Source organism: Haemorhous mexicanus, chromosome 5, assembly GCF_027477595.1.
Source record: "Haemorhous mexicanus isolate bHaeMex1 chromosome 5, bHaeMex1.pri, whole genome shotgun sequence".
NCBI lineage: Eukaryota > Metazoa > Chordata > Aves > Passeriformes > Fringillidae > Haemorhous > Haemorhous mexicanus.
In genome coordinates this window covers 18613045-18626154 of record NC_082345.1, presented here as the reverse complement: position 1 = coordinate 18626154, position 13110 = coordinate 18613045, and the positions used below count along the sequence as shown (strand labels likewise).

General features: G+C 40.7%; 1 protein-coding gene across 3 annotated transcripts in view; it reads left to right on the top strand.

Annotated features, from left to right (window-relative positions):
- The window catches only part of VWF (von Willebrand factor), a 118773-nt gene that overhangs the window by 87857 nt on the left and 17806 nt on the right, over positions 1-13110 (top strand). For all 3 annotated transcript variants that reach the window (XM_059846174.1, XM_059846173.1, XM_059846175.1), the window contains 8 exons: positions 225-566; positions 4303-4508; positions 6905-7007; positions 7130-7204; positions 7736-7840; positions 8289-8494; positions 9769-9918; positions 12817-12927. In XM_059846174.1, coding sequence (XP_059702157.1) covers positions 225-566; positions 4303-4508; positions 6905-7007; positions 7130-7204; positions 7736-7840; positions 8289-8494; positions 9769-9918; positions 12817-12927 — 1298 coding nt within the window. The remainder of the gene's footprint in view (positions 1-224; positions 567-4302; positions 4509-6904; positions 7008-7129; positions 7205-7735; positions 7841-8288; positions 8495-9768; positions 9919-12816; positions 12928-13110) is intronic.

Genomic DNA, 13110 nt, shown 5'->3' with positions numbered 1-13110 from the left:
TGGGTGAGTTAATTCTATGGTGTCCCACCTGTACCTCCTTTAGTGAGGAAATGAGAAAAAAGACCCAGGGTGTTTAGGCCTCTATTGACAACAGCTATAAGGAATATCATTAATTCCTCGAGCCACCCCAACCAGCGTCATCCACCCCATCCCTGTTTTTTTCTAGGTTTATTTTAGTGCTGATTATTCAGAGATTTTTCTTTTCCCCTTACTCACCCTGCTAGGGCTGTGTGACCAGAACCACGTCAATGACTTCATGCTGCGCAACGGCTCTGCCACTGCTGACAGCAGCGTGTTTATCCAGGACTGGACGGTGGCAGAGCTGGGCAAGGTCTGTGACAGCCGGAGGGAGGACAGGTGCTCCAAGCGCGCACCCGGCCACTGCCACCTGCTGCTCTCGGACCATTTTGCGGAGTGCCACAGGATCATCACCCCCAACATCTTCTACGAGGCCTGCATGGAGAACAGCTGCTACGAGGAGGAGGCCTGTGAGATGATCACTTCCTACGCTCACATCTGCAGGGAGTATGGCATCTGTGTAGACTGGAGAACGCCTGACCTTTGCCGTAAGAGTTTTATTAAGAGTCTGTGCTAAAACTGATACAGAAATTGCCCTGCTTTGGGAGGTCTCATCAGCGTAATATTAATTTTTTTGAATGTTCCAGATCAAGTTTATTGTACAAGTGGTATTGCAGATCTTGTAACTGATTGATCACCCACTATGCTGAATGTTATGAAAGAAGTGTTTCTTGGTAAACTGCTAACTGATTAAATTCCAGGCTAGGGGGAAATAAACTGTGAACAGATGACCACAGCTATGTGACAGTGCCAGGCTCTGCAGCCACCAAACCTTTGTGGCACCAGGTTTGGGTTGAGAGTCTGCTAGGCTCTTTTAGCAGCAGATATCATTGCTTTGATACAGACTTTGGACAGTCTGATGTGGACAGAGAAATTCGTAATTTGGACTAGTGGAACTGCTTCCCAGCCTGTCACTGTCACACCTGGCACAAAATAAGACTTTTCTTTGTAACAGTTCCCCCAAATCCTTCCATTTCCATCAAAGCTGAAACTTTTGAGAATGTGGTGGAAGAGTCAGTGTGATTTTAAGTTTCTGCTACAGGGAAAATTGGGGAAATAGCCTATGTTTGTGGTGTCATTTCTTGCCAGGACATGCCAGCTAGGCTGACTGAACCAGCTGTAATTTGCTTTACAAATCTGGTTCTCCTGCCTAGGTTTTGCTTGTGTTTTGGTGGTGAAAAGTTTGTGCTGTGTAGCAGGATGTGAGTATTGCACATTACCAGAACTCAACCAAGGCAAACAAGACACTCATGCTAGAGCCAAACTCAGACTTTGTATATGTTCTCTCCTAAATTCTCATAGACGAGTAGTTCTGCTTTCTTTTCTTTTTTTTTTTTTTCATTCCTGTTAGGAGGCATACCTAAAGATCTGCCAAAAATGCAAGGTGTCATTAAGTACAAGTAAATAACTCTTGAGGTGACTTATTCTCCACCTTCTCCTGTTAACCCTTCTGCAGTGATGGTTGCAGACATTCAGATAGACCCTCAGCACGTCTGATTTAGTCAAGTGCTTTAGATGTGGATGTGTGTAGGAATTTTCTTTCCCATATACCTCCTCACAGAGTGTCTTGATGTCCCAGTTGTTTTTCTCACCTTCTGCCTCTCTAGTTGAGCTGTTTATTGTTGCTTTGCCTTCTTTCCCTGGATACTTTTCATTTCAGAACTGGAGTACCAGTATCCTAAAGGCATGATACAAGAAAAAGTGTAAAACAAATGCTTTTTTTCATATTTTGAACTCAGACTGGAGGAATGATGGGATAGGAAGTCAGGAATGTCAGTGCGAATTTGGGCCTAAGCCTCCACTTAATGTTTGAAATATCTTTCCAAGATCATAGGTTACTGAACACAGTCTGTTTGGAGTATAGTCTAAGAAAGCAGAGGGGGAACATTGCCAGCCATTTTCCAAGTTCAGTGCCTCAGCCAGACATTGCAAACTGTAATGTCCAAAGCTGGATGTCAGCAGACTGCCTTAATAACTCTGTGCAGTTTCCAAATTCCTATCTGGTTACATGGCCTGTACAAGGATAGACAAAGAGTTGCTCATTTTAACACTAATTGTATGAAAGTCCTAAGTGTCCTAACAATATCATCATTGTCCTTCTTCCAGCTAATGCCTGTGTGCAACTGACAAAAATTTAAATTGTCAACATTTGATGTATCCAAGTTGCATTAATGACTAAATAGACACTACAGCTTAATAATTCTGCTACCACTATATATTTAATAATAGTAACACAGTTCTGGATTACCTTGCTTCCCTCCTCCCAGTCCACTGAATCCCTATCATTCTTGTAGAATTTAACTTCAGGTTTTGTAATTCCATTTTGGGACATTCCAAGCAGTACAAATCCTTCCTGATTGTTCTTTGTGGGTGAGTGAATATACTCTCTGGAATTCAGGTATATTCAGCCTGAAAAAGAAAGCTTCAGGGTGACCTCCTTGTGGCCTTGTAGTGCTTGTAGGGAGCCAACAGGAAAGATGCAGAGGGACTCTTGACAAGGGCCTGGAGTGACAGGACCAAGGGGGAATGGCTTCACACTGACAGAGAGCAGGTTTAGGTTGCATTGGAATAAAAATCCCAGTATTGCCAGGTGGAGCGTGCCTGGGCTTGTCCAGCCCTAGTGCTCAAAAGGTAGCAGCTGCGGATGTTTCACCTCAAGAGACACCTTTGGCTGGCTGGCAGTTAGGCACTCAAAATGAGTCCAAGCAAAGTAGAAACTCAGTTTACCTCTAGTGGAAAAAGTTCAGGCGATGGTGAAGAGAGTGGATTCCGCCGGAGGGTTAAATCCAGGGTGACAGAGTTCTGAATCTCGGTAACAGCTCCAACAGAATACCAACCACATGGTTCCAGTGCTTTTTAAGCTCACAGAGAGGGGGGAGGGAGAGGATAGGTGAGCCACCAACCAGGTGGGAGGGGGAGGGTCTCAGGGGACAATGACACCTGGACAGGCCAATGACCTCAGGTCTGAGAAGCATCTTTTGAACTTCTACCAATCACACGACGTCCTTACTGGGATGTGGAACTTGACAGACAGCACTTAGGAAGAAGGCAAGGGGTCAGGGGGAGGGGAAGGAAGAAGCTGGCACAACTGAGAGACGGGATATAGCTTCACACCACAACAAGGCTGGATATCCAGAAGAAATTCTTCCCTATGAGGGTGGAAAGGCCCTGACACAGGCTGCCCAGAGAAGCTGTGGCTGCCCCATCCCTGGCAGTGTTTTCAGGCCAGGCTCTGAGCAAGCTGGGATAGTGGAAGGGGTCCCTGCTTATGGCAGAGGGTTGGAACAAGATGGTCTTTAGGTCCAGACCAAGGCATTTTATGATTATATGAAATAATTTGCTTTAACATGGAAAGGGTTAATGCTAAAGACTTTTTTTTCTGTCACCACTGCTAGAAGAGTATGTATAGACAGTTTAGCTGATGTTTTCTTGTTTGTTTGTTTGGGAGCTCAGGTTTTCTCTCAGTGTTTTTTGTCAGGGGACTGAAAGAAAGTTTTATAAACCTCATAGCAGTCACAGGCTGGGAAATAAACATTTTTTCTAATTGAAGCTGTAAAGAAAAATAGGCTTAAGGGAATACACAGTATGGAAGCTGTGTCCATAGGTTTTTTGAATAGCTGTAGCCCTAATTTTGTGTTTGCTTTTAGAGACAATATCCTCAGGGTTGTGAACACATAAGTAAAAACTTTGTTGGCTTACAGGACTATACAATTTTACTTGATTCAATTAATTCTGTTAATAAGACAATTCAGTTAAAAGGTGCAGAAATCCAGCAGGTTCAGTTTTGAAGTACCAAAATGTTCTGTTCGCTAGCTTTCTTTAGTTGTGTGGGAACACTGCAGTGTATCAATTTAAAAAAAAAAAAAAAGAGAAAACTATCTTCAATGCTTTACTCTCTCTACTCTGTCTTGGCCATCTCTTAACCATGCATTGTTACCATATGGATACGGTTCTAAATTCTTGTCTGTGGCCCAGTATTGGAAACAAAATTTGACAGATGATCAGTCACCCAAACCAGTGTGTTGGTGAGCCATATGTTGCTGCTGATTCATGTGGCCTGAAAATATGGTTTGCTGCTTTGTGCTGCAAGGGATCAGATCCATTCTTTGGGTGATGGCTTTCTAAAATTGAAAGAATTCTGAGGAAAGCTAGATAGGAAAGATTGATTTTCATTACTTTAGATCTCTTAAATAAAGGTGGTGTTTTCTTCTCTGTCTTGCTCAGCATTGAAATGTGCCCCAGATCTGATGTACAACCACTGCCACACAGCCTGTGTGAAGAGCTGTGAGAATAATACCAAAGTCAGTGTCTGCAAGGATTATCCCATGGAAGGCTGCTTCTGCCCAGAGGGAAAGGTGATTTTTGGTGACAGCTGTGTTAGTGAAGAAGTCTGCACTCAGTGTGTCAGTGAGGATGGCACACACCACCAGGTAACTAATTATGTGCACAGCAACCTCTGGCAGTTGTTGGAGTTCACAGCTTTGAAAGTAAATCTGTTTTCCCTTTGGATACTTTTATTTTCTAGCTCAGTTCCTCCTAATCTGCTGGCTGTCAGCCCCATTTAGCTCCCCTAGTGTGAAATTAGCTGGGACTGAATATAAAGATCACAGATGGGACTGTACAGACCTGGAAAGGCATGACAATTCCATGTGGGGGGCGATGCCTAGAGGAGAGAGAGGAAGAGTGATGGCATAAGTGAATATTTACCAAGATAAACATCTCCATTCAGCAGACTTTGCTGAGTAATGACAATTTAATCATAAATCCTTTACTTAAAATGTCTTGTATTGTCTTTGTAAAGGTCACTGAAATCCTTATGAGGGGCAGTGGAGAGACAGGCATCAAACTCTTCTCTGTGTGACCGGGAACAGGACACAGGGAATGGCTGGAGCTGTGCCAGAGGATGTTTAGGCTGGGTATCAGAAAAGGTTCTTCCCCCAAAGTGTGTCAGGCACTGAACAGGCTCTCCAGGGAATGGTCACAGCCCCTAGGCTGCCAGAGCTCCAGGAGCATTTGGACAATGCTCTGAGGCACAGGGTGAGATTGTTGGGGTGTCTGTGCAGGGCCAGGAGCTGGACTTGATGATCCTTATGGGTCCTTTCCAATTTGTGTATGAAATATTTCCAGTGGTTGGTGGGGAGTGGTGAGATCAAGCCAACCTTTTGTCAAGTGGTAGTTTGTATATATATATTTTTTTTTTTTTCTTTTTTTCTTTTTTTGAGGAGAATTATTCCTTCAATGAAATTAATAATTTTGGTTTTACTGAAAATCCACTTTGCTTAGTTAAGGCAGCCCTCTCTGTGGCAGTATGGGATTGAGAAAAGGTGTGGATGCTTTTCCATGGGGTCAGTGAAAGACGCTGTTGATTCCAGCATCACACAGTGGGTGTGTCTCCTGTTCCAAGTAGCAGGGGTGGTTCCTCTTCTCTCCCAACTACTCAGCTCTTAGAGTTTGCACATACATCAGCCAGTCCTCTTCAATCCACGTTTTTGTTGTAGGATTTGAAGGAGAAGGGACTTTAATTGCAGTGTTTTATGGACTTTTGATCCTTAATGAGATTTCTGGGGAGGATCAGCTCATGTACCGTTTTGCCTCCATCATTGCAGGCTTAGCCTTGTGAGCAATATAATAGGCACTTGGGTCAGGATTTCCTTAAATTCCTTCTTTTCTTCTGGTGTTCATTCCTCTGTTCTTTTCTACCCTCGATTGTGTTTGGGCTTATGGGATTTTAGTCCCAACACTCAAACAGCGTGGTTTAAAACTTGTAACTATCTCTGAGTATAGGTGCAGTATGCTTAGATTTGTCCTTTTTTTTTTTTTTTTTCCTCCTTTCCTATCTCTAATGGGCTCAGTAGAGTGTTAGTTTTAAACCATGCTCCAGAGTTTTCCAGATGACAGCATTTTTTTTTTGTGGCATCCTGACGTACTCTACATGTTCTCACCCAGAACCTGAACTGGTTGTGCAAATTAAAATGTCTGATAATGCATCTTTCCACTCTTACCTCCCTGTTCACATGGGTGTTAAATGTGCATAGCTCTGTGTGGGTAACTTTGACTGAAGCTTTAATATCAATGATTTCCAATCTCATGGGAAGGAGCAGTGATTGAAAAATTATTCTCTTTACTGGTGGTTTCTGAATGTGCTCATTACCCCCAGGTAGTCACCACAGTGATGATTTTGGTGTTAGAGGTGATATAGTGCTTTTCCAGTATTCAGTCCACTGCAAAGTCAAGTGATAACACTCCAAATAGTCTTAATATAAAAATATGCACTATTTATTTCTCTGTGTTGAAGAATTAGGGAAATTCTTCTAATTTTCCCTAAATTAGAGAAATTCTTTCTCTAAATTCTATTTAGAGAAATAAATAGTGCATATTTTTATGTGCATAGGAAATTCTTCTCCATTTAACTAATTAGGGAAAGCAGACACTTCTCTGTATTTCCCAAAATAATGCTGTTTCCCTTATTACCACTGAACATGCAATCATGGTATGTAGTAGGACCAGTCCACTGTTACTCACAATAGCCTGCAATTGCATTTGTCCCTGAGCATTTTTGATGCTTAAAACAATGGTAATTCCTCATCCCATCCATGCATTCTTTACATCTTTTGCTAAATTGGCACATGACAGTCATTGCAGAATTATGTGTCCCCATACTTTTTTTACTGTTAACAGAGCAACCAACCCTTCACAGATAAATCTTCATAAATCTTCTGATTTTCCAGGTTAATGTTACTCATCCTCACCCACTCCCATCCTTCCATCCCATCTTATCAGAGCATGGAATTTCTATGTAACACTCTGTTGGGGTTTTTTCCTTCAGCACATGGAAACATGGATTCCCGAGAATGAGCCCTGCAAGATCTGCATGTGTCTTGATAACAAGAGGATAAACTGCACAGTCCAGCCCTGCCCGACTGTCCAATGTAAATTCAATATTATTAATTAATATTATTCAAATTTAGTTTTGTGACTGGACTTGGATTGATGCTTTGCTTGCTGGCTTCCTAGTTTTTATCCAAACTTGTTTTATGGATGTTTTCTCCAGCTGTCCAGTGTGGTCCATGTGAAGTTGCTCGCCTGCGCAGGGGCCCTGGCCAGTGCTGCCCTGAGTACGAATGTGGTAAGTTCTTGTACACTCTTGAAATCTTCTTGGTCTGTACTTTTACCAGATATTTCTAAGGTATACAGTCCCTTTAAAAAAAAATTATTTAATTCAGTGCTGCATTTTTGATACCACTGAATTGTTGTACAGTCATCATTTGGTTTTCCACGTGGAAAACCAAACAGCTTCTAAGGATATGAGTCTCCATTCTCTTTCAACTTTGTCTCCCTTTCTGCAGTAGATGAGGAAGGGAATGGAACAATTTTTTTTGTCTAAATGACATTAAAATGGTTTTTATCTCAAGCATTTATTTTTGTATCATCTATATTTCCCATTAAATAGAACATTAGAACCTTAATCCGCATAACCAGAGCTTGAACACTTCTCTGAGCTATTTTGAAAACAAACTCTGACCTGTTGAACTCAGATGTACTTCATATTTTAAGACAGCAATTGAGTGTGAGTTTAATGGGATGTGCATGTGTATGTGTGTTTTCTTGAGGACTAAGTAGGCATGGTTTTAACCACTCTCTGAATTTCTGCTCTTAGTGTGTGACCTGGTTTCCTGTGATTTGCCTCCTGCCCCTGTCTGTGAGTTTGGCCTGCAGCTTGCCCTAACCAACCCTGGAGAATGCAGACCAAATTACACGTGTGGTAAGATCATTTTTCCTAGCAGAGAGTGACACTGGAACACTGCATTTGAGCAACACTGATAACTTCCTTTAGGCATTATTCCCCCCACCCCCGCCCCTGAAAGGTTTAATTTTGGTACCAATGGATGTGTAATGATTTCCCAGACTTGGCAGAAGTATTTTGCTGGCACTTGGAGTACACTTTACTCTTGGACATGTGTTCTCTGACCCTGATGCTTATTTTATAAGTCTTCTTATTTGTGTATGAGACAAGAATTTTTTTGGCAGGGCAGAAATTTTCTGAGTTCCCAAATCAGAGCCTTTTATATCTGCGTTACTCCTCAGGCTTTAAACGTGTTTATAACAGTTTGAGGTGGTGATTAATGCCTTGCTGCCAGAGAACTGTCCTGTTCACTGGCAGCACTCTGAAAATCCATGAGCTTGACATGGTGCTCACCTTTTCCTGTCAGCCTGCAACAGGGAAATGTGCAGCTCCACCCCAAGCCTTTCCTGCCCATCGCACCGGATGCTGACCGTTGTCAAGACCAAGTGCTGTGACAAATATGAGTGTACCTGCAGCTGTAGGAATTCCACAGTGAGCTGCCCTCTGGGGTATCGCTCCCAGTCTCTCACCAATGACTGCGGCTGTGTATCAACCACCTGTATTCCAGACCAGGTAATGGAAGTGAAATGTCTTTTCCATCGATGAGAGTGTCTTTTCCACATGGAGCAGCAGCACCAGAGCAAGCAGGCAGCCAGCTAGATATGAATAAACCCCCAATGAGACTGCTGGAAAGTGATGCCAGGGCATTTTTAATTTACAAGTGCCTGAAAGAAACACACTATTACTTCACACTGTTGCTTTTATTACAGTAATTTATTTTGACAAAACCAGTCAATTTTTTGTAACTTTGAAATAATATTAAAAATCATTTGAAACTTAAAGGTTACTCCAACATCAGGAATTTCAGAGGTGATTTTTATTTGCAGATAGCACATATACATACTTTGGGACAACTGCCAGTACTATATATTCTTCCAATCCCATACTAAATTTGTTGACATAGTTGGTACACCTTAGACCTAAAATTCCTTGTGCTCATTGATTACCTTTGACTCTGTCTGAGAAGGTGTTGTGTCTTTTAAGAACTATATCACCAGTTTTTAGTTTTTGACAAAATATTATTCTGCAAAAGCTTCACCAGGGTATATTTTTCTTATTTGGCCAACCTTTTATTAAGTTGTTATAATATGTTAACCTTTAAGATAAAGTTGCTTAGGTAAGAGGTTGCAGGGGGACAATGTAACTTTTTCATTAAACCTGAGCATAGGGTTACCTTGTCTTGCAGCACAGGACATCTACCTTTTATTGTCCATTTCTAAGTAGTTCATGCCCTTGCATAATTCATTTTATGTATCTGAGACTTACTTGCTCTAGCTATAAAAATAAATATTCTCTCTTTAATACCAAGCTGCAAATTTATTAATAGGAAGTTCAATATAAGGGATGACTCTGCTTTTTAGGGGTAGCTGTGGTGGCCAGATGAAACAAGAGGGTGAAAGCTTTTAGCTCCAAGTAGGATCTCTTCAAATCAGATGGTTTAGGTGGAAGAAGTTTTGTCTCCAAGGCTCCTTCTAGAAGACTTACTGTTTTTTATCCCTAAATATTGTCACATTATACTTACTGGGAAACTGAGACCCTGGACAATTCCACTGACTGCAGATAAAACTCTCCAATTTATTTTCTGTAAAACAGTAGCCTTGTACTTATTTTTTCTTTCCTCAAGAGGCTGACCACAATTTTAAGACCTCTAGCATTTCTAAGGGATTAAAAATACTCCATAGAATTTATGATTGGTTTCACACCTTAAAATGCAGCCTTTTGGAACCAGCAGTGTGCCCTGACAGCAGCAGTGTGCTCTTTTATATATGAATTATTGCATTTAATAGGTGTGCGTGCACAACAATATAGTCTATCCTGTTGGGACAACCTGGGAAGATGGATGCAGGGAATGCTCTTGCAGCAGTCTGAGGGATGATGTTACAGGACTTCAGATGACAGAATGTCATGACAAAGAATGTGACATGTTCTGCTCTCGGGTAAGTAACACATAAACCAATCCATTACCCAGCAGAGCCCTGGTGGGGACCTGCAATGGTCCCTTTTAAGCCTCCTTGTTTAGAGAGTAACCAGAGAAAATTAGAAAAATGAGTGTTGTATCAATGCATTATCTTGGGAGCAGAACCTAAGAGCATGAGTCTGGCATTATTGACTTTATTTTAGGGTAATTGTTTTAGGATTGCATCCTGCTGCCAAAAAAATCAGTGACAAATTTATTTTACTTTTTATTTTACTTTACATTTTTATTTTGATAAAAGAAAAACCTGTATCCTGAAGTGTCTGTCACTTACACCACTTGCACAATAAGTGTTCATGATGTCTGAAGTTCAGTTGCAGATGTCTGTTCTAGCTCAAGTTCACTTTCTGAAGTTCCCATTTCAGTTCAGTCTGTTGCTAAACTCTGCCTATTGACACCTCATGCTGGAACCTTTATTGTCTTTCGACATCTGCAACATCCTATAAAACCCTGTGGTTTGCTTTTGGGAGCCTGCAAAGGAAGTGTGAGCCACTTTGTTACATTGACTTAGATGGTCAAACAGGAATAGACAGGTAATTGGTACAAAGAGTTGGTAGAGGATTGTGATTTAAACCAGATATTAGGAAAAGGTTCTTCTCCCAGAGGCTGGTCAGGCACTGGCACAGTTCCCCAGGGAATGGTTAGGGCCCAAAGCCTGGAAGAGCTCAAGAAGTGTTGGGACATGGTGGGATTGTTGGGGTGTCCTATGGAGGGCCAGGAGCAGGACTCGGTGATCCTTACCGATCTTAAATACTGCATCATTCTCTAGGACCAACCAAAAACCCCATAGCCATTAGGAAAAAGCCAACAAAGCAAGTGCAGAGTTTGGTGACTAAGTTTGAGGATGCCAAATGCAGGAAAAACCATGAGAATAGATGTGGCAGATTTTACCTGTTGCAATACAATCCCTTCAGTTTCAGTTTTCTATATTATAGCAATTTTAATGAAATATTAGGTCTAAAGTGTCTGGCTGTGTTTCAGCTCATAGCAATAATTTATCAATAGTTTGTTATTCCAATAAAATCTCATTAATGTAGAGCTACAATTCCTTGACATTGCAGCATCAAAAAAATATGGTTAAAAACAAATAAAAAGACTTGGTGGAAACTATGCCAGTTTTTTATGGGAATTTGTAATTGCTTCAGCTTCTTTAATGGTTATCAAGGCTATACAACCAAATCTGTAACTGTTAGACTACCTGGATAGCTCAGATTTTTTTTTCCTTTGCTTACTCCTGATTCAGTGGATACACATCAAGGACATCAGCAGTGCTGTCATCCAGTTTGAATTGACCTTAAAATTATTTTTCAGTTCAGATTAGATGACATTAAAAGTTTTATTGATATCAAATACATACTTCAATCATGAATCAGTACTAGGATGATATTCAAGACTCTCTGCTGCTCCTGGTTATTAATTTCATTGCCAGGTGTTAAAGTTGTGCAGTATCATTTTTGACAGTGTCATCTGATTTCTGTGAAAACAGCTTGGAGTTTTTTTAATCTTGCTACATAAAAATAAAAAAAAAAAAAACCAACAACAAAAAAACCCTAAAAACCCCATAACATGTACTAGCTCCTGGATTTTACTTCTCTTAAGTTTGCCATGCAGGAAGTGGCATCTGATACTTCAGATGCTTCAGACATGTATTTAGCAGATAAAAGTAATGTAAAAGCAAATGCTCAACAGTACAACTTTTCTCACAAAGCTGGGTCAAGGTCTGGCATCACATATTATGATGTTATATGAAATAAACTTCCTTATAAAAGTCCATTGCTTATCAAGGTTTGATAATGTGCTTCATATTGCAAATCAGGGATGGTGCATGAAGGTAGGGAGCAGTTGGGAATCCCTCAATAATTCAGTTTGACCAAAATAAAATTATGCTTATTTTTTACAGGCAATTTTCACGTGAACAATACTATGTGACAGAAAATCTTTCCTTGAACTCTATGCTGAGATCAGAGTTATGTTTTGCCCCTTGGAGACTGCCTGTCTATTACATACAGAATATTTTATTTCTAATTAGATTAAAGCTTTTTGCTTTATTGCACTTAGGTATTTCATTGTTTCAGTATTTGGCTGCTTGCTTTTGGAGATTAATATGTATTAAAAGTGAGAATTGGGATTCCTGCTGTTTCTGTGGGGTTGGGGGGTTTTTTGACCTATTTTTTTTTGCTGGATTTATAAGATTTTTCTTTAGTAACAGAGGGCCTACTGTTAAATTTTCATGCTGCTTATTTAGTTTTCCATAAGTAGGTGTTAGACTTTGATGAGATACGTTATCTCTAGTGTTGCATAGTAGTTTCATTTTGTCATCTTTGTAGAATTTTTTTTAAATGCCTTTTGCAGGTAAACTGTTGTCTTAAACTGTGTTGGACTTGACAGTTCTGGATTAATGGTTGGTGGTTGGTCTTAAAGTGCTGGTTGGTCTTAAAGGGTTTTTTTAACATAAATGATTCTATGAAAAGATCAGTCAAAACCAGTCCCTGGATTACATTTCTGAGAAACCTGCATCCTCCCTCTGCTTAAACACAGATGTCTGAATGTGCTCAGACTGAATCCTAACCTTGAATTTTCTAGAGTGGGAAGGGCAGTTGTGAATGCTGGTTAACCTCCAAGATGCCACAAGAGCAATTTTTACCTTTAATTTGCCTTTGTAAAATACTTATATATATATATAAAAAAGGTTAAAAAATATTTAACCCCCCCCTCATAATTAGATCTGTCCTTTTTCAAATTCTCCTTTTCATAAAAGTTTGCTAACATTAGACATCGGTTCTAAAAGAAAATCCTGGGATTGATGTTCTTGTTTCCCTACTCTTCCTGGATAAGGAAGTCCTTTTCTTTCCTCCTCCAGGGCTACAAGTACATTGTGCCAGAAGGGGAGTGCTGTGGGAGATGTCAGAAAACTGCCTGTGAGGAGCTGCACTTTTGGCCTCGGGGTGATGAAGATCCTCCTTTGCATGAGGTGAGGCGCCAGTGGGATGGACACTCTCCTTCGTCGCAAAAGCCCCCCTGGAATTATTTTGTGTTCCATGGAAGGAGATGAAGATGATATCAGCTTTTTCTTCTACACATCAAGCTGCACTGAGAGACAATGTTTTGGGTATTCTGTGACCTACCCAGTCAGTTCCCACATGCGAATCCTCCC